The sequence below is a fragment of the Tauraco erythrolophus genome, chromosome Z (assembly GCF_009769465.1).
Source record: "Tauraco erythrolophus isolate bTauEry1 chromosome Z, bTauEry1.pri, whole genome shotgun sequence".
Lineage (NCBI taxonomy): Eukaryota > Metazoa > Chordata > Aves > Musophagiformes > Musophagidae > Tauraco > Tauraco erythrolophus.
This window is the reverse complement of record NC_141496.1, coordinates 34,957,801-34,981,686: the sequence shown is the minus strand read 5'-3', so window position 1 is coordinate 34,981,686 and position 23,886 is coordinate 34,957,801. Positions and strand designations below refer to the sequence as shown.

At 39.0% G+C, this 23,886-nt stretch overlaps 1 protein-coding gene across 1 annotated transcript in view; it reads right to left on the bottom strand.

Annotated features, from left to right (window-relative positions):
• The window catches only part of KIAA0825 (KIAA0825 ortholog), a 241,253-nt gene that overhangs the window by 151,489 nt on the left and 65,878 nt on the right, over positions 1-23,886 (bottom strand). The window contains exons 10-12 of the mRNA XM_086629541.1: positions 21,117-21,299; positions 13,538-13,648; positions 7,087-7,226 (exon numbers count right to left, since the gene is read on the bottom strand). Of these exons, the coding sequence (XP_086485667.1) occupies positions 7,087-7,226; positions 13,538-13,648; positions 21,117-21,299 (434 nt within the window). The remainder of the gene's footprint in view (positions 1-7,086; positions 7,227-13,537; positions 13,649-21,116; positions 21,300-23,886) is intronic.

Sequence of the window (23,886 nt, the reverse complement as noted above, 5' to 3'; positions counted from 1 at the left end):
TGGTCTTTTAGGATAACTTACAAAAAATCAATGTTATTTACCTTTAAATGCCTAAAAAATATTTAATTTAATGACATTTCATGTGAATCTAATCATAGAATCATAGAATTGTCTGGTTGGAAGAGACCTTCAAGATCATCGAGTCCAATCATTCACCCTGCACTGTCAGGGTCCCTAAAGCACGTTCCTCAACACCAAATCCACACGGTTTTTAAACACCTCCAGGGATGGGGACTCCATCACCTCCCTGGGCAGCCTGTTCCAATACTTCACAACCCTCTCTGTAAAGAATTTTTTCCTGATATCTAAGCTAAATTTCCCCTGGTGCAACTTGAGGCCATTCCCTCTCATCCTGTCATTCATAACGTGGGAGAAGAGACCGACCCCCATCTCCCTACAACTTCCTTTCAGGTAGTTGTAGAGAGCGATAAGGTCCCCCCATGAGCCTCCTCTTCTCCAGACTAAACAGTCCCAGCTCCCTCAGGCGCTCCTCATAGGACAAGTTCTCTAAACCCTTCACTAGTTTTGTTGCCCTTCTCTGAACCCGCTCCAGCACCTCAATGTCCTTCTTGAAGCGAAGGGCCCAAAACTGGACACAGTACTCCAGGTATAGGGGTACTGTGAGTACCCTGAATATAGGGCGAGTACAGTACTCCTCAGTATAGGGGGACAATCACTTCCCTGCTCCTGCTGGCCACACTGTTTCTGATACATGCCAGGATTCCATTGGCTTTCTTGGCTGCTTGGGCACACTGCTGGCTCATGTTCAATCGGCTGTCGACCAGGACCCCCAGGTCCTTCTCTGCTGTGCAGCTTTCCAGCCACACTTCGCCAAGCCTGTAAAGCTGCAGGGGGTTGTTGTGGCCCAAGTGCAGGACCTGGCACCTGGTCTTGTTGAATTTCATACAGTTGGCCTCGGCCCATCGATCCAGTCTTTCCAGGTCCCTCTGTAGAGCCTCCTGACCCTCAGGCAGATCAACACTACCTCCCAATTTAGTGTCATCTGCAAACTTGCTGAGGGTGCACTCGATCCCTTCATCCAGATCATTGATAAAGATGTTAAAGAGAACAGGCCCCAACACTGAGCCCTGTGGGGCACCACTGGTGACCGGCTGCCAGCTGGATTTAACTCCATTCATCACCACTCTCTGGGCCTGGCTGTCCAGCCAGTTTTTGATCCAGCGAAGCGTACACCCATCCAAGCCATAGGCAGCCAGCTTCTGCAGAAGAATGTTATGGGAAATGGTGTCAAAGGCTTTGCTAAAATCAAGGTAAAGAACATCGACAGTTCTTCCCTCATCCACTAAACGGGTCATTTTATCATAGAAGGAGATCAGGTTGGTCAAACAAGACCTGCCCTTCATAAATCCATGTTGACTGGGTCTCATCGTCTGACTGTCCTGTACATGTTGCATGATAACACTAAGGATGATCTGCTCCATGATTTTACCTGGTACTGAGGTCAGACTGACAGGCCTGTAGTTCCCTGGGTCTTCCCTCTTACCTTTCTTGTAGATCGGTGTCACGTTTGCCAACCTCCAGTCAGCTGGTACCTCCCCTGTTAGCCAGGATTGTTGGTAAATGATGGAAAGTGGCTTGGTAAGCATTTTCGCCAGCTCCCTCAGAACTCTTGGGTGGATCTCCTCCGGCCCATAGACTTTTGCACATTTAGGCTATGCAGCAGTTCGCTTACCGTTTCCTCTTGAAAGAAACCTTGATAAAGCTCTCCATCTCCACCATTTGGTTCTAAAGGCATATCACCCAGTGAGTTAGTCTGACCATTAAAGACTGAACCAAAGAAGGCATCGAGTACCTCAGCCTTTTCTTCATCCTCAGTCACTATTTCTCCCATTGCATTTAGCAAGGGGGGGAGATTCTCCCTAACCCTCCTTTTACTGTTCAGGTGTTTATAGAAACTTTTCTTATTGTCTTTTATGTTAGCTGCCAGATTAAGCTCCAGCTGGGCTTTTGCCTTTCTAATCTTCTCCCTGCATCGTCTCACAGAATCCTTGTAGTTTTCGTGAGTGATTAGCCCCTTCTTCCATAGGTCATAGTCTTTCTTTTTCTTCTTGAGCTCTAGCCAGAGCTCTCTGTTCAGCCAGGCTGGTCTTCTGCCCTTCCGGCTCAACTTGTGGTTCACTGGGACAGCCTGCTCCTGGGCTCTGAAGATTTCCCTCCTGAGAATTGTCCAAGCTTCCTGGACCCCTTTGCCTTTCAGGACCAACTCCCAAGGGACCCTTCCAACGAGTCTCCTAAGAAGGTTGAAGTCTGCCCTCTGGAAGTCCAAGGCAGAAGTTCTGCTGACCCCTCTCCCTACTGCTTCTGTGACTGAAAATTCTATTATTTCATGGTCACTATGACCAAGACAGCCTCCAAGCTTAACACCGTCTATGAGCCCTTCTCTATTGGTAAACGGCAGGTCCAGCAGGGAGCCTTCCCTAGTTGGTCCCCTCACCAGCTGTATCAGGAAGTTGTCTTCCAGACACTCTAGGAATCTCCTGGACTGTTTCCTCACTGCTGTATTCAAATTCCAGCAAATATCTGGTAGGTTGAAGTCACCCACAAGAACTAGTGGCTGTGACTGTGAGACTTCCTCTAATTGTTTGTAGAATATTTCACCTACATCTTCTTCCTGAGTGGGTGTTCTATAGCAGACTCCCATTGTGATGCCAGCCCTATTGGCCTTCCCCCTTATTTTGATCCACAAGCATTCTACCCTTTCATCACCATTGCTGATCTCCAGACATTCAAAACCCTCCCTAACGTACAGCACCACTCCCCCTCCTCTCCTGCCTGGCCTATCTCTCCTGAAGAGCTTGTAGCCATCCAACACAGCACTCCAGTTGTGTGTATCATCCCACCATGTCTCTGTGATGGTAATTATACCATAGTTTTCCTTTTGCACAATGGCTTCCAGCTCTTCCTGTTTGTTGCCCATGCTGCGTGCATTGGTGTAGAAGCACTTTAACTGGGCTAGTGATCTCTTCGCCTTTTCCTTGAAGGGAGAAGGCCTGACTCCTGTTTGACCTCTCCCTGTCACTGCCTCAACACCTGGCAGGCCAGTGACCACTGGGTCTGACCTATCTCCAAACATAGTGCACCCAGTCTCTGCTGGTGCAGCATACCCACGTAACTCTCTGGGACACTGTCCGATTAACAATGTCATGCAGCTCTTAGGTTTAGTCCCAGCAAGCCAGACTGTATCCCCTTCCCTCTTCGAATCTAGTTTAAAGCCCTATCAATGAGCCCTGACAACTCCTGTGCAAGGATCCTCCTCCCCTTGTCAGGTGTACCCCATCAGATGCCAGCAAACCTGGTGCAGTAAAAAGCAACCCATGATCAAAGAACCCGAAGCCCTGCACAACACATCAGTCTCGAAGCCAGGTGTTGACCTGGTGAGTCTTTCTGTTTATTCCCTCTTCATTCCCTGCCATTAAAGGGATTGAGGAGAACACCACTTGCGCTCCTGATCCCTTAAGCAGTCTCCCAAGGGCCCTGAACTCAGTGCTTAAAATTTACCTTGAAATGACACATTATACATTGTGACAGTTAAAGAGCTGCTTCACAAGGGGCAAAGAACTGCAGTGGAGGCAAAGAAAAAAGTTTCCATTCTACAGATGTATTTTCAAGTAACTTCTCTTGCCAGAGATCAGTTTATAAAAGCATAATCTTAGAAAACGCTTTATATCTCTTCGTGTCTAGAGAGATGGCAGATAACCACACAGTTTTATTTCCGCAGTGGAAATCCTCCCTTCCCCACCCTGCTTACGTGTGGAAGGTAAATCATCTCTTCTTGAAGCAACTCACATTTCTTTGGTCCAACTTCAGATTTGCAGTCTTAAACTTCTCACGGACTATTTGCAAATGTTACTATCAGTTCTCATTTCAAAGTTTCAGTGGGGAACAGGATATCATCTGGGTGCAACTGTACAGGCTATACAATACCCTTTGCCATTAGTCTCTCAAATACGCATTGTGCAAGCCAGAAAACATTAAGTGAAACTGCCAACGGCCTTGTCCTGCTGTGAAAGCAGTTTTCTTCCAGTTTATCTCCACATGTCAGTATTCACTTTAAAGTTGTTTGTTTAAAATGAAATTAAATCTCTGCAACAACTGGAGCCTCATTTATTCATTGTAATGAATAAGATAATTTCTTTTTTAAAAGGAATATATTGCTTTTTCTATTGTACATCTTTAACTTGGTGCTACCATCTCTTCTTAAACGAAAGTACATATAAAGCCCCACAGACTGAAAGCCTCAGATGTGTCTTGTTGATGATTTCTCAGCAACCTCTTTCTTATCTGCTATTGGTAAATGCCAACGTGCCTGTTGACTGATGAGGTTCCCTTTGGTATTAATCCTGTGCTGGGCCAGTGTAATTCAATAAAGCTATTGCTTTTTGCTTTATTATGCAAAGAATAACTCCGCGTTCCTGGAAATAAAGACTCTCAAACGAGAAGTCACAGACTGTTCTGCTGGCGTGCTGTGTATTTAGAGCAAGTGTAGGAGAAATTCTCAGAACTCACTTTCACCTTTCCCGTTTTCATATCAGTACCTGCTGGATTCAATAACTCATTTTACGCAAGTACCACTTCCTTTATTCCTCTATTATTTGTTGCTTGTCAAAATAATCAAATTCTGTTTCATATCCATGGGTGATAAAGCCATTCTGGTAAAAAATTCTGCCAAGAAAATGGCAAAGCGGTTTGTTTTGTCAGAAAATTAACACGGTTAAAGCTACCTTCGTTATTTCTCCCTGCAAAGGCACAGCAAAGGCCCTCGACTCTTCGCTCATTCAAGAACATGCCTTAGAAGAAATTTTCTGAATGTTGGACCTATAGAAAACAACTCTGGGATCATACTACACTGTAATTAACTGTAATTCAGTACACCTAGGTTATTTAGACTTGTAGTTTAAGTTATAGAGGTCCAACATGGAAATCCAATTTTTCAACTAGTTTTTCAAAGGTGCTTTTTACCCAGTGGCCATACTCACTGGAGACATAAGTGGTTCAGTTTTGGGTATCCTGATTTATTGCCTCTAGCATTTATGATGTGATAACTTCATATTTGAGGAGGATTTTACTTTTTATGTACATTTCACACATCATATTGCACAAAAAATGTCAAAAGTTCAAATTTTATCACCTTCCTGTCCAGATGGCTTATAGTTACATAAATGGAGTTTAAATAGCTTCCACAAATATGATAAACCTCTTACAATATTTAGCAACACTAAATTATGCATACCTGCATTCCCCCAAAATATTCTTTCTATTGATACAACTTTGCCAATCCTAACAGTAATCCCTACTATGATGGGGAATATATTTTATTTCTGACCCTCACCATAGTACAATCGTATGGGAATAATGAGAGTGCAACTAAATTAAATATTCATACTGCAAGCATCCCAGAGTATTGCTGCAATACAAACGAAAAAAATATCATTACCTAAAAACACCTACATATAAACACCTCTTTATACAGAAGTTTTGCCTTCTGGGCTGATTTTTAAAGGGAAAAAGGAAGACTGAATGTAAAACAAAGTAAAAAGTGAGAAGTCTCCTCCCATTCAAAAAATTCTTACCATCTAGTAAATTCCAGGAACTTTTGTTATTACTAGGGCAAATAACTCAAAACTTATGGTATACTTAGCTTTTAATCTGTTTTCATGCATAATATTACACATTGCAAAATTTTACTGTTGATGAGTACATAATTCTGTAAGCCTTTTATCCTACTGAGATAGAATCCAAAACTATCATTGCTAGTACTAAGGTACAGTGTATTCGTCCAGCTTTCCTTGTACTAATATATAAGAGCTCACATAATAAAAAAAATTTAGCTTATATAGCATCAGAAAGCTGCTGCATAGGAGAAGGAATAAAGAACACAACCATTTTATCATTAGATAATTAACCCTATTGAAATTAATTTAGAAGATACGGATCATCGCAGGTTTCAGCTTTATCTAAACTGACAGTTTATTTATACCAATATTGTAATTGCATTAATAAAGTCTGTATAAAGTGCTTATTTTCTAATTGAAAGTAGTATATATTTCCCTGAAACTCAAGAGGTTGGTCGGTCAACAGATTAATACATTCTGTCACTTAATATCTGTGATAATTTAAGCAGCTAGTAAAATTCAATACTGGACAACACTAGGGTAAGAATATGATCCTGATCAAACATTTTTCAGTCTTTGTAAAAGATGACAGGTATTGGAATAGGCAAGTGGATGCAGTGCAGCTCTCAATAAAATGCATGACCCAAGTGGACGTAATGTACCCCGACAAATGTTAGATCACTTTAAAATGACAGAACTAAACTATGTTTTATCTAATATTATATGGTTTTTCTTTGATAAGTACGGAGAATTCTTTTGCTAAAGAAAGATAGAAATGGAGACTCTCATTCACTATTACTGCAAAACTCTGTCAAGCAGGTGATTACACCATTATCTTTTCAACAATTTGATCATTTGATCTGAAAGTTATTAAAAAGAAAGATGGGATAAAGTTTGTTGCTTCCAACACAATATTAGCAGAATGAAATGAAAACCTTGTAAAACCATTCTTTTATTTGTTCTACTTTCATAAAAGCATTAATGAGAGTATTAACATGAGGAAGCACATAAATGTACTTCTAGAATGCCTACAGTGACATACTTATAATAACTTAAACAAAACCTCTAAGAGGCTTTTCACTGTTGAAACATAATTTTGTAAGTGATCTTTCAGACTGGTAATCCACACTTTTAAAAATCCGCGTAAAGCAGTTGTGGTTACAAATCTCTGTTGAGTTCAAATTAATTTTCATTCCTTTGCGCTTATGATAGCAGCCTTTCTATCAAATTGTAGTCTGCTTTGAAACGATGGATACTCAGATTGACTGCAAAACATTCTCATTAAAAAAGTGATGATTTCTTTCTTTTTACCCATTCAAGAAGTGTCCTACTGATAAATGAATGGCTACTGATCCCCCCCAAAAATGGCTGACAGCTCAGTACTGAAGTAGTTAAAAATAAATTTGTGTTTCTGACCAAAATGCTTGTAAGGATTGACAGTACAAATACTTACTTGAACTTCCCAGTAAAATTTTCACTAAGAGGCAATCATGATGTAGCAAGGTTTCCAAAAGCAAGTTCAAATTACAGTATGGCTGGGATAAGAGCAGTTTCAGCTGACCTTGGGCTGCCATTTCTCTGGCTGATGGAGTCCTTTCAAAATGTAAGATAAAGACAGAATAAGGTAGTTAATGTATCGATGAAATTAATATCCTTAAAGTGCAGATGTAATGCTAACTCCCTTAAATGTCAATTCCTCCCAGATTACTCTGAAAATGCTTTCATGCTTGCTTACTTTAAGGCAGCTCAGGGAAGGAATTACATTTAATCTCAACTAGCTAAAAGCAAATTAACATTTGGTAGTCTGCCAAAGTTATAACTGATACAAAGCAACTTCACTTATCTCTTTCATGGAACCATGTTTGCCTTGTTACACCAGGCAAAAAGGATTTTTTTTTTTTTTTTTGTGCTTGAATACGTTTAAGGCTATTATTCTTTAGTTCACTATTACATTAATTGTTTAGTAAGAGCTCTGAAGTGTTCTTGATGAAGTATACGAAGCTCTTAATTAAAACCCACAGAGAATGCTCAAAAGGGCTGCAAGATTCCACATCAAGTGACCAATTCTTACATGTTTGGAAAAATGCACCTGAAATATTACACTGGTGGGATAACTGCTTTACAAGCAGAGAGAAGTGAGAAAGCGTAGTAGAAATTCATTAGCTTTTAAGGAGATTGCAGTTTGGTTTCTGTTTTTGGCTTCCATGATCTCCAAAGTTTTGATTTCTAAACAAAAATATCACAGGGCTTTCACTGAACTCAGCCAATGACCCAACAGCAACCACTGAACCCACATTTGGAGCAATTCAATTTAAAAAAAACCCTCCAAACTTATCCTACAAGATGTTTATCACTCATTACATTTACTATTTTCTTCTTCTGAAAACATTTCCAAAAAGACTTCCAAAATCGGGTTGTGGGTCATGTTTTTCCTTGAAAGCTTAATTTTTCATTACATTGAAGGTTTTAAAATAAATTTTCATCTGATGTTTAGCCATTGTGTTTATTCATTTTGGCTACAAGCTTATACAATAGTTGCTAACACCGAAAGTTTATGCACCACATATGTGAACTTTTATGCACGTAAGTTTTACATGCACCAGTGTAAAAACTACACATGCACTGATGTGTTAACTAAGCAGGCAAAAACATTATCTGCCAGTACACACACAACACCTTCAGCATCAGTTAAAGCCTTCTTAAAGCCATCAGGAGCTACGTTTTCCTGTCAGACTAGGGAAGGATCTATACTCCTCTGCACATACACATTATGTGCCATTTACAAACAACTATTGAGACAGAGTTTAAGTGGGTTCCTGTGGCTGTTCTAACAGAGGGGAACTTGTCTGTTACATTTCACACTTCTGTGACCATCTGACTCAGACAAGTGTGTCACCACCCAACTCGGCTTGTATGCACACATGAAAAAAACCAGAGATGACTGCACAAAAACTTTGCTGTTCACTCAAGGTTGCTATATAGACAATACACCTGATGTGAACCTACACCACCTGTAAATGAAAATTTCAGCTGATATACTCCTCTGGTTTAGTCCCTAAAGGTACAATGTATGTATGCTTCCACTGTCAGAAAAGCAGTATGCCACATATCTTGCAGGGCAACCTTGAAGTAACCTAAGGAAACCAAGCTTCCATAACCCCATTTCCCAGCAGGACCTTTACATCACCAGTGACGAGTGGTGTTCCTCAGGGGTCGATACTGGGACCAGTGCTATTTAACATCTTTGTTGGAGACATGGACAGCAGGATTGAGTGCACCCTCAGCAAGTTTGCAGATTACACCAAGTTGTGTGGTGTTGGGGACACGCTGGAGGGAAGGGATGCCATCCAGAGGGACCTTGACAGGCTGAAGAGATGGGCCTGTGAGAACCTCATGAAGTTCAACAAGGCCAAGTGCAAGGTCCTGCACGTGGGTCGGGGCAATCCCATGCACAAGTACAGGCTGGGCGGAGAATGGATTGAGAGCAGCCCTGAGGAAAAGGACTTGGGAGTGCTGGTGGATGAGAAGCTCAACATGAGCCGGCAATGTGCACTGGTAGCTCAGAAAGCCAACCATATCCTGGGCTGTATCAAAAGGAGCGTGGCCTGCAGGTCAAGGAAATTGATTCTGCCCATCTACTCAGCTCTCGTGAGACCCCACCTGGAACACTGTGTTCAGCTCTGGAGTCCCCAACACAAGAAGGATATGGAGCTACTGGAACGAGTCCAGAGGAGGGCCACGAAGATCATCAGAGGGCTGGAGCACCTCTGCTATGAAGACAGGCTGAGAGAGTTGGGGCTGTTCAGCCTGGAGAAGAGAAGGCTTCGGGGTGATCTTATAGCAGCTTTCCAGTACCTAAAGGGGGCCTACAGGAAAGCTGGAGAGGGACTTTTTACAAGGGTGTGTAGTGATAGGACAAGGGGCAATGGATTTAAACCGAAAGAGGGCAGATTTAGACTAGATATAAGGAAGAAATTTTTCACTCAGAGGGTGATGAGGCAGTGGAACAGGTTGCCCAGAGAATTTGTGGCTGCCCCATCCCTGGAAGTGTTCAAGGCCAGGTTGGATGAGGCTTTGAGCAACCTGGTGTAGCGGAGGGTGTCCCTGCTCATGGCAGGGGGATTGGAACTAGATGATCTTTAAGGTCCCTTCCAACCCTAACCATTCTATGATTCTATTCTATCACATTATGATGTCAAAACTTCACAGTTAATACCGTAATAGTCATTTCAGTAAAGGAGGATTTTACGCACCTCAGCCTTTGGGATTTTAACAGTAAAGCAAATACCTATGAGATGATAAGCAATGTAAATGCCATGAAAACTTATATAGAGCTTTTGCAATTTTCATCTGGTATATTATATATAATTGTTGATACTGTAGCATTGGCTAGACAATTATATTTTTGCATATAAGCACATACTAGATTCTAATAATATTTATCAAAAAATATACACATATACATTTAAATCTTCATAGAACTTGCAGCCAAAATAACTTTCCCGTATTTAAAACACATATTGCATTCAAACTTTCAACATCAGGGCTTTGCGTTCTTGATAGTATTACCTTAATTTTTGTTAAGATTAATTATATATATATATATAAACTGTAATGCATGTTAAGAACTAATTAGTAGTTACTAATTAAAGTTTAAATTAAAACAATTGCTATATTCATACTAGAATTAGTGCTGTGGCTGAAAGCAAACTCAATACTTCACTAATTTAGTTAAAATATATGGGCCAGTTTCATTTTGTTTCTCCCTTGAATGCCACATTATCACATCTAATAAGGTCACTCATTGTCTTCGAACTATAAGAAACGGGACAAGTTTGGTCAGTTAGATTTATGAAGGATAATATTTTAACTGACTTTAGAAACAAATGCCATTTTTAGAATATTTGAGTTGAAATAAAACTTGTCTGTCATTGACCAGATGGGAAGTTATCATGTTGTAATATACACCAGCTCTTGGCTCTTTAAGCCTCTTGCAAATTGAAATGTACAATGGTGTGACTCACTTGGAGGAAAACTAAAATACAGCAGACATTCCCTACAGCCATGAAGCTAGCACCAATAAATGCACTGAGAAGTTTTGTAATGCGCATATGGAGAGGCATATGTTCTCTCATCCTCGTAGCTCAGTACTAGTGAAAATAAGACTAGCCTCATAAAAAGTGACAAAAGGTGAAGTACATATAAATATCACACATATAAATGTTCAGTTTTGTACAGTAAAAGAAAAAAAAACAGAACTCTGATTTGCAAATGGTATGATTACAAACCCCAAATGAAGCAAAGAACGGATCACAATTAACACTACAGGAGCTGTAATATAAATTATCAGTAATTATTTAGTTTGATAACGCACTATGTTATCTTGGTTAATAGCCAAGATAGAAAAAAATAAAACCTCAAATTTAAGATTTTGCAAAGCAAATAAACATTAACGCTAATTCATGTTAACAGCATTGGCAAAGACGTTGCAGTCAAATAGATAAAAGAAAACTGAAGCCATTTTTAGGCATGAAAAATAATAAGGTAGTAAATGTGGCTAAATAGTGAAATTATAAACAAAAGAATTTCAGGAACTAGCAAAACTTTCTCTTGAAATATCAAACCCAGGAAGAGCAAATACTTAATAGGTATATTTACACAAGGTTAGACTCTTCAGTTAAAAATTAAGTGGCCACAGCTCAAAGGAGTACAACGGCCTGTGCTTCTAATTTTGTTATGGACAGTGAATATATATTTTTATTAGATATAAGAAGTAAAAACGTAAAACAAACCAGGAAGAATTAGGATGCTCTAGTTTTCTGCAATACTTAAACATAGGGTGTCTTGTTAATACTCTACATGCAATATTTCAAGAAAGAAAATCTTCCATGACATAAACATACAGTGTAAAACCAGTAACAAAATTAGAATACCTTGAGAATATGTCCCTCAACTACTTCATTACATATAGGGTCTTTCACTGTTTTTTTATCTGAGTATCTGAAAGGTGTGTTGTTAAAATAAAACATTAAATATTTTACCAACATAGTTCACTCATTATCACCAGGATAGTGCACCTGGTTTTATATATATGGACTGTCCTCACACAGGTGCACTAACTATATCTTCTCAGAGATGTTTTTTGTTTCGGACTTCTCATTTTCCCATTTGGTGGTCAAGATGATTTATACTTTCTCACCTTTCATCCAAAGAAAATATGTAAATACTAGATACCAATAGAATAGTTTTCTGCTATTTATTCAAGACAAATCTGTCCTACACAGCATCTGTAAAATCCTATTTCCACCTCAAAAATTACATCAGACTATAACGGTACCAGCACTTCCTTTACATACTTTTACATAGCAGAGAGTACTCACTTGTGAAGTCATCTTCCAAAACTCATAATTCACAGTCTAATTTAAATTTTGAGTACTGGCCTTGGATTAGGGCATCAGAAAGATTATTGTCTTTTCTACAATGAGTTCTTAATGAAGCATACATTTTTCTAGAAATAGAATAGATCCCTTTTTAAATGATCACACAGCCATTCCCTCTCCTATATACCCCCTCTCCTCTCCTTTCTCATCACCTATGCATAACTTATAAAGCCACTGACAAATTTCCTTGAAGCTTGATTGAGAGGTAAAAAACACATGATCTTTCAAACTTTAGAAAAACTTAAATCACTATTTCAAGCAGAGAAAAGGACACATTCTGAAGTCAGCAGTTATTCACTCTGTTTGGCATTTTGATTAGCCAACCACACAGCTTTGACTCAGTCACAGCATCTACTGCCTCTGGTTCAGGAGGTACTAGTGGCCCCTGGGAAGGAGATAACTATTGCTGACATGTAGGTGGGAGTGAAGGCTATGGAGAGAAAGCAGCATGTTTTGTGTAGTGTGGGGCAAAATCATAGGGAAGATATTTTGATGTACAAGGTGCAAGATACTGTGTGTACAAGGTAAGAGGTAATAAAGCCACAGCACATTGGTCTTCGATAGGTCACCATAGGTCACCACTCATATGATAACGTATTCCTCCAAAATATAAAAATACTTTCTCAGAAAATACAATAACAAGTCACAAAAGCACGTTTTCATGAAAATGGAGAGTGAAAATCTCTCAGGAAATAACTTTTGAAGAGGAGGAGGAGGTGAAGGGGTTAGGAGAGGATCTGCACTGGTGTGGGAGTGCTTCAGGTTCAAAATTAGAAAGGGAATGACAGCACAGCTGGTAGCATATGTCTCATATGTAACTTGTCATTATATGCAGTGACACAGAAAAAGAAATTAAGCTTTTGCCTCTAATCATGCACTGATCTCCCAAAAAATCAACCATGATCAAGCAATGTATTTTTCAATGAGTTATTTATATATCAAATGGGTTTTTTTTAACCAGCAATCATAAACAGAGAGGCATACATTCTTTATCTCCCTTTTAATTATAGGTCTTTCAAAAGAGCAACTGTGCTGAACTACCATATAGTCAAGAGCTATATACTCTTTAATTAAAGCAAGAAAACCTTACAGATAAATCAAATATTAAACATAATGAACATACTAGCAAAAAGCTACACAGAGCACTGCTTTCAACATGACCTTTCTTACAGACTCTTAAAGTGTAAAGATTAGGGAAACTTGCAATGAATTTTTTAAAAAAAACATTTTTAATCCGAATATTAATTAGACACTTATTTGAGCAACCTGGTCTAGTGGAAGGTGTCCCTGCCCATGGCATGGGGGTCGGAATTAGATGATCTTTAAGGTCCCTTCCAACCCAAACTATTCTATGATTCTATGAGTTTATGATTCTCTGACACTCTTCTCAAAATGTGGTAACAGTATGTGATTAATATTGACTATCTGTTGATTCCTTTATAACAATCAACTCTTGATACTCACTTCAGTAAGGGAGAACAGGATGATGGTATGCAAAACAACCAGTGTGATGGATGATAAAGGACTTCTGAAAAATCTTGAGGAACATGTTCATCAGAATTGTTCAGGAATGTCCTGAAAAAAACCAAATACTTCTGAATTTCATGGAAGACTGAAAATCACTTCAGGTCACTGGTACTAAATATATATAAATAGAAGACAGAAAATCTCTTAAGATAAATAGTAATAATATATGCATGCATATACATAATTGCAAATTTATTTATCTAATGTACTGTTAAAAATGTCATCCTGTATCTTACTTGCACTCTTTGAAACTTGGTATCTAGCACTGTTAGTACTGCTAAAGCAGTTTGCTTCATACTTTTACTCCTATATAGCACATTTTCAAACTGTGTTTGAAAATGCATTGAATAAGCAAATTGCTCTTTGGTCATTCATTTCTGTAGCTCTTTTTTTTCCTGCATAATACATACATCATATTATTGACAATTTTATCAAAATCATAGGTAAAATCTCTTTTGAAATTACAATGGTTCTCTTTTGAAAAACATACAAGTACATACAATACTTTGGTTTAAACTGGACAAAAATTTGAACTAGGAGCTTTGGACCTTGTCAGAAATAGAATATTGGTTGAAAGAAACGCTGTTTTCAAATATAAGGACTTGTGAAGAATTAGATAAGTTCATTTTATGTCACTTCTGCATTACTTGTCTTACCCAGTTATGTGAGAGGCAAAAATCAGATGTTTCCAATCCACTGATACTAAACATGAACTCTTTTTATTAATTGTTGTTACATGATTATCAATATATAAGAACAGGTTTACAGAATTTAATATTGGCCTTTAATTATTATTTAATAATAATAAATAATAAATGTATCAGTATTTGTACAATTCTGTAGCAACCACTAGGATGCAATAACTTGATAAGATGGTGTTCCTTGGCCTTCTCCCTTTTTACTTACTTGGCCTTACTCCCTTTATTTACACTGAATACAATTCTAGCAGAGAGGATACAGTCTGTTACACTCAGCCTCCATTAACCATCATCAATTATCACTCCTTTTGCACTTTACTTTTCAACTTGGCTGTGAATTTTTCATCTTAATAATTCTCCTTTTCTGGAGTTTGTTTCTTTATGTATCATGGGCAGGATTTTCTAAATTATATGAAGACAGTAACTACTTTTAAAAATGCCACTTCTACAGTACTAATTTATGGTATATTTGCTTTACTTTCTGGAGAAATTCAATGTCATTCCCACTTTCAGGTGATGAAAGTCAGTACTCTTTCTGTTGCAGTAAGAGTAGAAGGACATTTAAAAATACCTCAGGAAAAGACATGAGGACTTTCTCAAAACAAGAGAATCTTTTTATAAGACAAAAAAGCGCCATCGACACAACACAGAAACTGAGACAATAGAAAGCCATTGGAATACAGCCTTCATGAACTCCTAACCTAAAAGGTAAAATCTCCTCTTTCTTATAGGGTGTTGTGTCACAACGGCATAAATAGGTTTTTTTAACTCTTTTTCACAGCTACATATAAGTAATTTAGAAGTGTAGCTACATGTCTGTAAGGCCACTGTCTGTCTATAAGACCCCAGATGAAAGACAGAGAATTACATTAATTCAACAAGAAAGACAGGTGTATAGCTTCTGAACTTCTCCAAAAGATAGGGCGATTTATTTGGAAATTAATTTTATTAATCAAACAAAATTAGTTAGAAGAATTTACTACAGACTTCAAAATCATCTTAAGCAAGCAATCTGAGCAGAAGAATTAGCACATAGTGAATTTGTGCTCTTTGTGAATTCTTGAAAACTTGAAGATGAAAACTGAGATTGCAATATAGATAAAGGGAGAACTTAAACTAGAAAATAATTATTTTAAAGACAGTAATTTCAGCACTGTGAGAAAATTAAAGAAAAAAAATCTTATTCCTTCTCATGTTCTGAAATATTTTTCTTAATATAGCAAAGCATAGAGCAAACTTCCAACAAGAAAGCATGATAGATACAGTTTGGGTAGTAATCTAGTAAAAAAAGACCACATCCTGTCTACTGATAGCGTACGAACTGTTTGAGACACTTCCAAGCTAAACCAGAGTGTTAAGTATGGTTTCTTACCTGTCTCCTAAGGACAAGCAAGGGCAGACTTTTAGACTCTGAGGCTTATAATAAAAAACTCTACATAAATACTTACACTGAGATGGAGATAATCCAAGGGCTTTAAAGATTGATTAAATGTTAGAATAACTTCAAACAATGTAAAAAAATCAAATGTCTAATGATAATACAATATTTCTGGTGCCAGAATTTCTCAGTGTCCACTGCTGGATGTAATTCTTGCCAGTAAAACCTAACTCCGTGCCAGACAGTTTAATTCAACTACTCTTCTACTCTTCTGACAGAAGTATAGCAATAGCTAGTAGGAAATGTGTTTTGACTACAAGTTATGTTAAAGCAGCTGCCTATAGTCTCAAAGCAGTGTATAGCATCTGTCAAAGTATTTAATACCACAGCAAGATTCCAAGTTACAGTAGTTTTATTCTTCAGTAGAGTATGACAAGGTGAGAATTGATCTTGTAAGCCTTGGTGCAGGTGTGAAAAAATGAGATGCCAACAAGATGCAACCTAATGGTATTTCCTTGTAGACTTCCAAGGATTTAGCTCTGTATAAGGAATAAACATGACTAAAAATCAATTTCATGAATTATCATTCTTATACATTAAAATTATGAGAAATATTTTCAGTTTTTAAAATTGAACGACAGATATTTTTTACCCAACAAACAACAATTTTACTAACAGAATCTCTAAATTATTCTCTCAGCAGTCAGGTCATTCAGCTGATTTCTTGCTGAGAAAGTAAGATATAATAATTCATATTATGAAATCAGGAAAAGGTTCATCCAGCTTACTCTTTACAACCTTCCCTAACAGAAAAATTGTCATCTCCTGCTCAGTACGAAAGACTAAAGAATACAGAAAAAAAGCACAAGAATAGATCTGCTCCAACTTGAGTAAACCTCAGCCTGGTGCAGAAGACCATCTCTATTCTGAAGTCATATATAGGTCTGTTGTACTGCATGTTGCCAGCCTGCTTCTCTTGGATAATTTCATTCTGTAAAAAATAATGCATAAAGAACAGCACTGGATTCTCTTACGAAATCCACAAGCAGCATTGAAACTGTTAGATCCACCACACAAAACCCAGCCACTTGAACTGAGTAACTGACAACAACCTTGTCAGTTAGTAAGGCGATCATGACCGGAAATTCTGAGGGATGAAAATCCTTTTTTTCAGAGGTTTGGGTCAGCAGTAAGAAAACATTAACACCTGGTAGTTTTGGGGAGCACATTCTGGAGATTGTTGTTGTTCAAGAGCTTCCTCAATGACCTGGACAAAAGCTGACAGAAACAACACACACTCAGGACATTTGCAGGTGACACCAGACTGGGGGCAGCAGCACAAACAGCAGAGATCTAAGTCATGGGTGAGCGGGCCAACAAAAACCCACAAAGCTCCCTGAGGTGAAGCGCAACTTTTTGCTCCACCAACAGATTCCCTAGGCTGGGAACTGACTGTGCAAGTACCACCAACACTACCCAACCCCAAGCCTGGGGTTTATGGCCAGTAAGGTGACAAATACGAGGCAAGAATATACTCTCACTAGAGACAAGGCAAACCACATGCTGGTTGCATTAGCAGGAGTACGGCAACCAAACCAGAGACAGCGATTTGCTTCATCTACTCAGCAACGGTTAAGCCTTACTAGAATATTTGTCCAGGCGTTGGGCCTACAGCTCAAGGAAGATGTGTGGAAACTGGAAAGGACTAGACTGCATGATCTACGATGAGGCTGAGAGATCTAGGCTGCTTTACTCTGGCGAAGAGGTGGCTAAAGGATTGAGTCCCCTAATGGCAGCCTACAACTACCCAAAGAGTAATTACAAAGACAGCATTGACCAACTTTTCTCAGTGGAGACTGGTGTGATACAGCAAGCCATAGCCAGCAGCTTTGAAGGTTCACACTAGGTATCAGGCAATACTTTGCATTAAGGCGGTGCAGCCACAGACAAGTTTCCAGGAGAGGTTGCAAAATCTCAGTTCCTGGAGGTTTATGTGGGTCAGCTAACACAGTGATGTCTGAGTATTCTTGGTGACTGTCCTGCTTTGAGCAGGAGGTTGGACAAGATGGCGTCCAGCAGACCTTTCCAACCAACATTTCTATTACGCTAAAGTTACTTCAGGAAGGCCAGAGAAGGGGGAAAAAAAATGATGCACTGAAAAATGAGTGTTAAAAACCGATGACCAAAGATTCATAGGTGAATTTAGGACCAGATCTAAGTAGCCTTGTCATACAGAAAATAAAAGTGATAGCAGAATGCACAACATTTGATCACAAAACTAGGAAGGAGAAAGCATATGCCACCACCACTTTATTTGAAGTTAAGGATATTATTAATTTTTCAGTATCCCTACTATTTTGTTGCATTTCAACAACATAATAAAGAATCTTGAATAATTTTAATTCCCTGGAAACAATATTTAATACAGTATCTCTAGTAAGTTGGAAATGAGCCAGTCCTATTATTAGACAACTCTTGGAAAACAATGTTCTGTCATCACCACTTTTATGATTACACAAAACTTTCCTGAGCAGCCTAAAGATTAATTTAAATCTAGCCCCTGCAGGGAAATCTTCTAGTACCAAAAGAGAGCATGATAGATTTAAAAGAAAAAATCTTTCTTTCACTTCCAGTTAATTTTACCAAAGTTTTGAAAGATACAGAGCCAAACTAACATATAGAAATTTTGATTATATAGCTGTAATTGTAAAGAGGACTGATAAAGGATTAATATGCCTTTTAAATTCATGTATAACTTCTAAATTTGTTATTGATAGATTCTTAACGTGATGAACTAGGCACAACTCAGTAAATAACAGACCTAGGAATTCAACATAAAATTCAGTATATGAAAGTGTTTCCAACTCAATATAGTCATTGAAGAACCTAATTTGGCAAATGTGTCTTTTCTTTGTATTCTGGACATTAGGTTAGTTTATCTGACAAGTATTGTCTGTAATGAAACATACAATAATAAAAGAACTATTTTGATAACGGAGTCATACAGGTTTTGAAAATAAAAGTTCTGAATACACAGTTAATAAAAAATATCCCTTTTTAGTTACACAAAAGCACGCATCATCTCTCTAAAAATGCTTTAGTGTTAATACTGTTTTTTGTAACTATATAATGAAATATGACATTGTCCTGGTTTTAGCTGGGACAGAGTCAGCTCTTCTTTTTAGCAGCTAGAAGAGCTCCGTGTTTTGGTTTTACTCAGAGGCTCGCTCTGAGAAGAATGTTGATAGCAAGTTGATGTTTGTACTTGGAAGTGAAACTCCAAGGACTTTTCAGTGTGCCATGTTCTGGCTGGAGTGCAGAAGCACGGCAGGATAAGGGGGGAGCATAGCTGGGACAAGGGGGCCATGATTTCACTTGTGAATTGTGGTGGAACTTAAGATTGAGGGCCAAACTGGCCAATTAGTATTCCATATCATGCAGCGTCATGCCCAGTATAAAAGTGAGGGACAGCCGGACAGAAGGGCTTTTGCGCTTTGGCTCTTTCGCCGCTTCTGCTCTTTTGCGCTTCTGCGCTTTTGCTCTATTGCCTTTTTTCCCTCTCTCTTCCAGTACTCCCACTCTCGGAGCACTATCTCTCTCTCCCCCTCTCTATGTCGGGGCCTCGTGTTCATCTGGGATTGCAGCTTCAGGACAAGATGGGCTGCGGATAAGAGAGGGTGGTGAGCATCTACACTGTGTATTACTCATCTGTATTAAATTGTTCTTATCTCAACCCACGGGTTTCCTGTTTATCCTTTAATTCTCTCCTTCATCCCTGGGGCTGGGGGAGGGTGAGTGAGCGACTGTGTAGGGTTTGGTTGCCGGAGCGGCCTAACCCATGACTGACGTTTTTTGTATTCTTAAACAAAGCTGCCGGGTTCCAGTTATGATTTGCAGTGTACATTGTAGTAAACTAAATGAGATGCTATATCCTGCATATATCAAGTTTTTGATCTCTTGAAAAGCAAATTAGGATACTGAAATTTATATGCCTAAATATGAAACCTATATGACCAAGCTGTTAATCTGTAGCATTTTATATAAAATACAAAATTTGCTGCCTCATTGTCTCCATTGGCACTTTTTTCTCAAACTCAGTGAGCTCTCGAGTTAGCACACATTTTTTATCATTCCAGGTATAGATAAACCTGTAAACAAAATGGATTAGTGGAGGAGACTGGAATAGCTAAAAGGAACAGACTATACCACGTATTTATTTTAGTCCATCATTCTAAGGGCTTTCATAAAGGCAAGGTGAAACATCAAAACAGTTACAGCTACCACAATGTCCATTCCTACCTCCATTACTATTGCCACAGCAGGACTACCTAATCTGTTCATGAGTCACCTTCTTAATTGCTATTTTTTCATGAGCCTGCATTATATAAGATCAAACATTCAGTTACAATCCACTTTTGCATGTTCCTCAGAGCCCAGAAACATTAAAATGAGCCCACACATTAAAAAAAAAAAAAATTTAGTTAAAGAAGCTTAAAGGTAGGAGGTCTCCAGCCTGCTCTTTGTATCACTAGTAAAACTAGAATACTCGTATTTAGAGTAATAAAATAAAAGCCAGTTCAGTAGGATTTGACTTTTTTAGTTTGGGGTTTTGTTGTTGTCTTTTTAAATGTGTGATTGATCTTTGTATTGTCTCTTACACCAAATTTACAGCAGAATTTTTAGCATGATAAAGCAATGAAAGACTCAGTCAGTGCCAGTGTGTCCTTTTGTTTACAGTTGTGACTTGTGGAGACATAATTTTATAAAGATAAGCATTCTATACTCTTTCCCTTTTACACTTTGACACTTTATTTAATATTTTTTTAAGAATACTGGTCATCTAACCAGATAATTATTCCCAGTAAATTACCTTTAAATTTCAGTACTTACAGAATTAGTATGGGATGACAGCAGAACATTCTAATTGACCTGGAAGCTGAAGGTAGATAATCTAAACTAGTAAGAAGATGAATTTTTTTTCAATTGCATGAGTAAGTCCTTGAATACCTTACCAAAGGTGCCAATACCATAACAATAAACGTTTTTAAGCTGATAATAGTGTGTTCTAACAAAACGTGTCCTAACTGAACAGCAAATTGCAAATTTGCGTTAGTAGTTATTAACGAAATTCTGCTGTTTGTGTTACAGAGGAAATCAAACCATATATTCTCTATGGTCTATGTTATCACCAGACAAAAAAAACATGCAGTATAGGAGTTTGATCCAAAGCTAAAAAAATCCCAGCAGATATAATTGGGCTGTAGGTAAGATCATAAAAATTTAAGTTCAACACCAAACCAAGAAATAGTCAAAGGTTATCAAAATGTGTCAACACTATGCATTGCATTCGTATTTCAACACAATTATTCACCTTGTAGATCTATCCATGTAAACTCTAGAACCAAGTTTATCTTGAATTGAATGTTTCTTTCATACTCACTCATACAAATTCTTCAGAGGTGAAGTTAAAATAGCCAGCACTGAGAGCAGACTATTGCAGTGGCTATGTATTTTATAGATCTTGAGATCTCTGTCTTCATGTGGATTCAGAAACTCCTGTACAGAGCTGCAAACTGACCAGAGCGTATCTTCAGCGGACATCAAAATTGCTGCAATATCAATTCTGTAGGGGAAAAAAAGTGAAAATAACACTACTGAGGACATCAGAATAGTTGTAAATGTCAGTTAAATACCGTTTCTTCTGACAACATAAAATACCTAAATCATAGCATGGACTTCAGATTTCATCTTCCCTTAGTGGTGTAGGAATTCTGAATGTACTACACTATAAAAATTCAGCTTCCACAAAAAAGTTGTTACTGAAATTAGTCAAAAGACGACTTAAAAAATATGGAAATTTCCTCTTCCACTAGACAGGAACAACTTACCTTCTAAACTATAAATAAATTAAATTTAGTTTTCTTTATGATAAAGTATAAATAGAATGTACATACTATTTTCAAATCCTACTGGAGCAAAACAGTAATGACAAGTAAACTACATCTTCAATTTGCAAAACTTTAACTGCCTGTCAGCATATTGTGACATGAAATGTTTCTGAGTCAATAAACTATTGCCTGTTGATATTGACTGGCAGAGCAACATGGGTCATTGGCCTAAACAATAGCAAGAACCCAAACGACAACAACATAACCTCACAAGACTATCATAGAATCATAGAATCATAGAATGGTTAGGGCTGGAAGGGACCTTCAAAGGTCATCTAGTCCAACCCCCCTGCAACAAACAGGGATATCTCCAACTAGATCAGGTTGCTCAGGGCCTCATCCAACCTGGCCTTGAATGTCTCCAGGGATGAAGCATCCACCACCTCTCTGGGCATCCTGTTCCAGTGTTCTACAACTCTCGTGGTAAAAAATTTTTTCCTAATATCCAATCTGAATCTACCTCCCTCTATTTTAAAAGCATTACCCCTTGTCCTATCACAACAGGCTCTCCTGAACAGCCTCTCCCCATCTTTCTTGTAGGCCCCCTTGAGGTACTGGAAGACCGCTATAAGGTCACCCCGGAGCCTCCTCTTCTCCAGGCTGAACAGCCCCAACTCTTTCAGCCTGTCCTCATAGGAAAGGTGCTCCAGCCCTCTTATCATCTTCGTGGCCCTCCTCTGGACCCTCTCCAGCTGGTCCATGTCCTTCTTGTGTTGGGGGCTCCAGAACTGGACACAGTACTCCAGGTGAGATCTCACGAGGGCAGAGTAGAGGGGGAGAATCACCTCTCTCGACCTGCTGGCCACGCTCCTCTTGATGCAGCCCAAGATGCGGTTGGCCTTCTGGGCTACAAGAGCACATTGCCGGCTCATATTGAGCTTCTCGTCCACCAGTACTCCCAAGTCCTTCTCCTCAGGGCTGCTCTTGATCCATTCTCTGCCCAGTCTGTATTTGTGCCTGTGATTGCCATGACCCAGATGGAGGACCTTGCACTTGGCCTGGTTGAACTTCATGAGGCTGGCACGGGCCCACCTCTCCAGCCTGTCGAGGTCCCTCTGGATGGCATCCCTCCCTTCCAGCGTGTCGACGGCACCACACAGCTTGGTGTCATCGGCGAACTTGCTGAGGGTGCACTCCATGCCACTGTCCACGTCACTGACAAAGATGTTGAAGAGGGCCGGACCCAACACGGACCCCTGAGGGACGCCACTCGTGACCGGTCTCCACTTGGACATCGAGCCGTTGACCACTACGCTCTGAGTGCGGCCATTGAGCCAATTCCTTATCCACCGAGTGGTCCATCCATCAAACCCATGCCTCTCTAGTTTAGAGAGAAGAATGTCGTGCGGGACAGTGTAATGCGGGACTATGATGACATACAACAGATAGGAAACAGATGGATAAACACAAAAAATATGGCAGGCACGAAGTTGGACTGAAAAAAGTACCTAAGCATCTAAAAGCCAATGGATGTACATGTGATCATCTGCATTTGTAAGGATTATTTGATTTTAGAAAAATTTAGGCAAACACACATATAATATGTACATTACAGATCAGATTTCTAACATTTCAAGAACCATTAGGAGAAAAGACACATACCCTCGCAGGTAAAGTATTAAAAAATAATATGTAAAACCTCTACGATGAAAATATATTGAATGATATTAATTAAAAAAACATTTTTATTAATTTGTGCATGACTAGATGATTCAATTCACTTTGTGACAAATTCAAGAATCACCTTATTAAATGAGAGAAGGCTGAGGTACTCAATGACTTCTTTGCTTCAGTCTTCACTGGCAAGAGCTCCAGCCGCACAGCTCAAGTCACAGAAGGCAAAGGCAGGGACTGGGAGAATGAACTGCCCGCTGTAGAAGATCAGGTTTGAGACCTAAGGAACATGAAGGTGCACAAGTCCATGGAACCTGATGAGGTGCATCCATGGGTCCTGAGGGAACTGGTGGATAAAGTTGCTAAGCCACTGTGAAATCCATCATATTTCAGAAGTTGTGGCAATCTGGTGAAGTTCCCACTGACTGGAAAAGGGGAAACCTAGCCCCCATCTTTAAAAAGGGAAAAAAGGAAGACCCAGGAACTACAGGCCAGTCAGTCTCACCTCTGTGTTCGGCAGGATCACAGAGCAGATGCTACTGGAAACTATGCTAAGGCACATGGAAAAAAAGATGATGGGTGACAGCCAACATGGCTTCACTAAAGGTAAATCATGTCTGACACATTTGGTGGCCTTCTACGATGTGG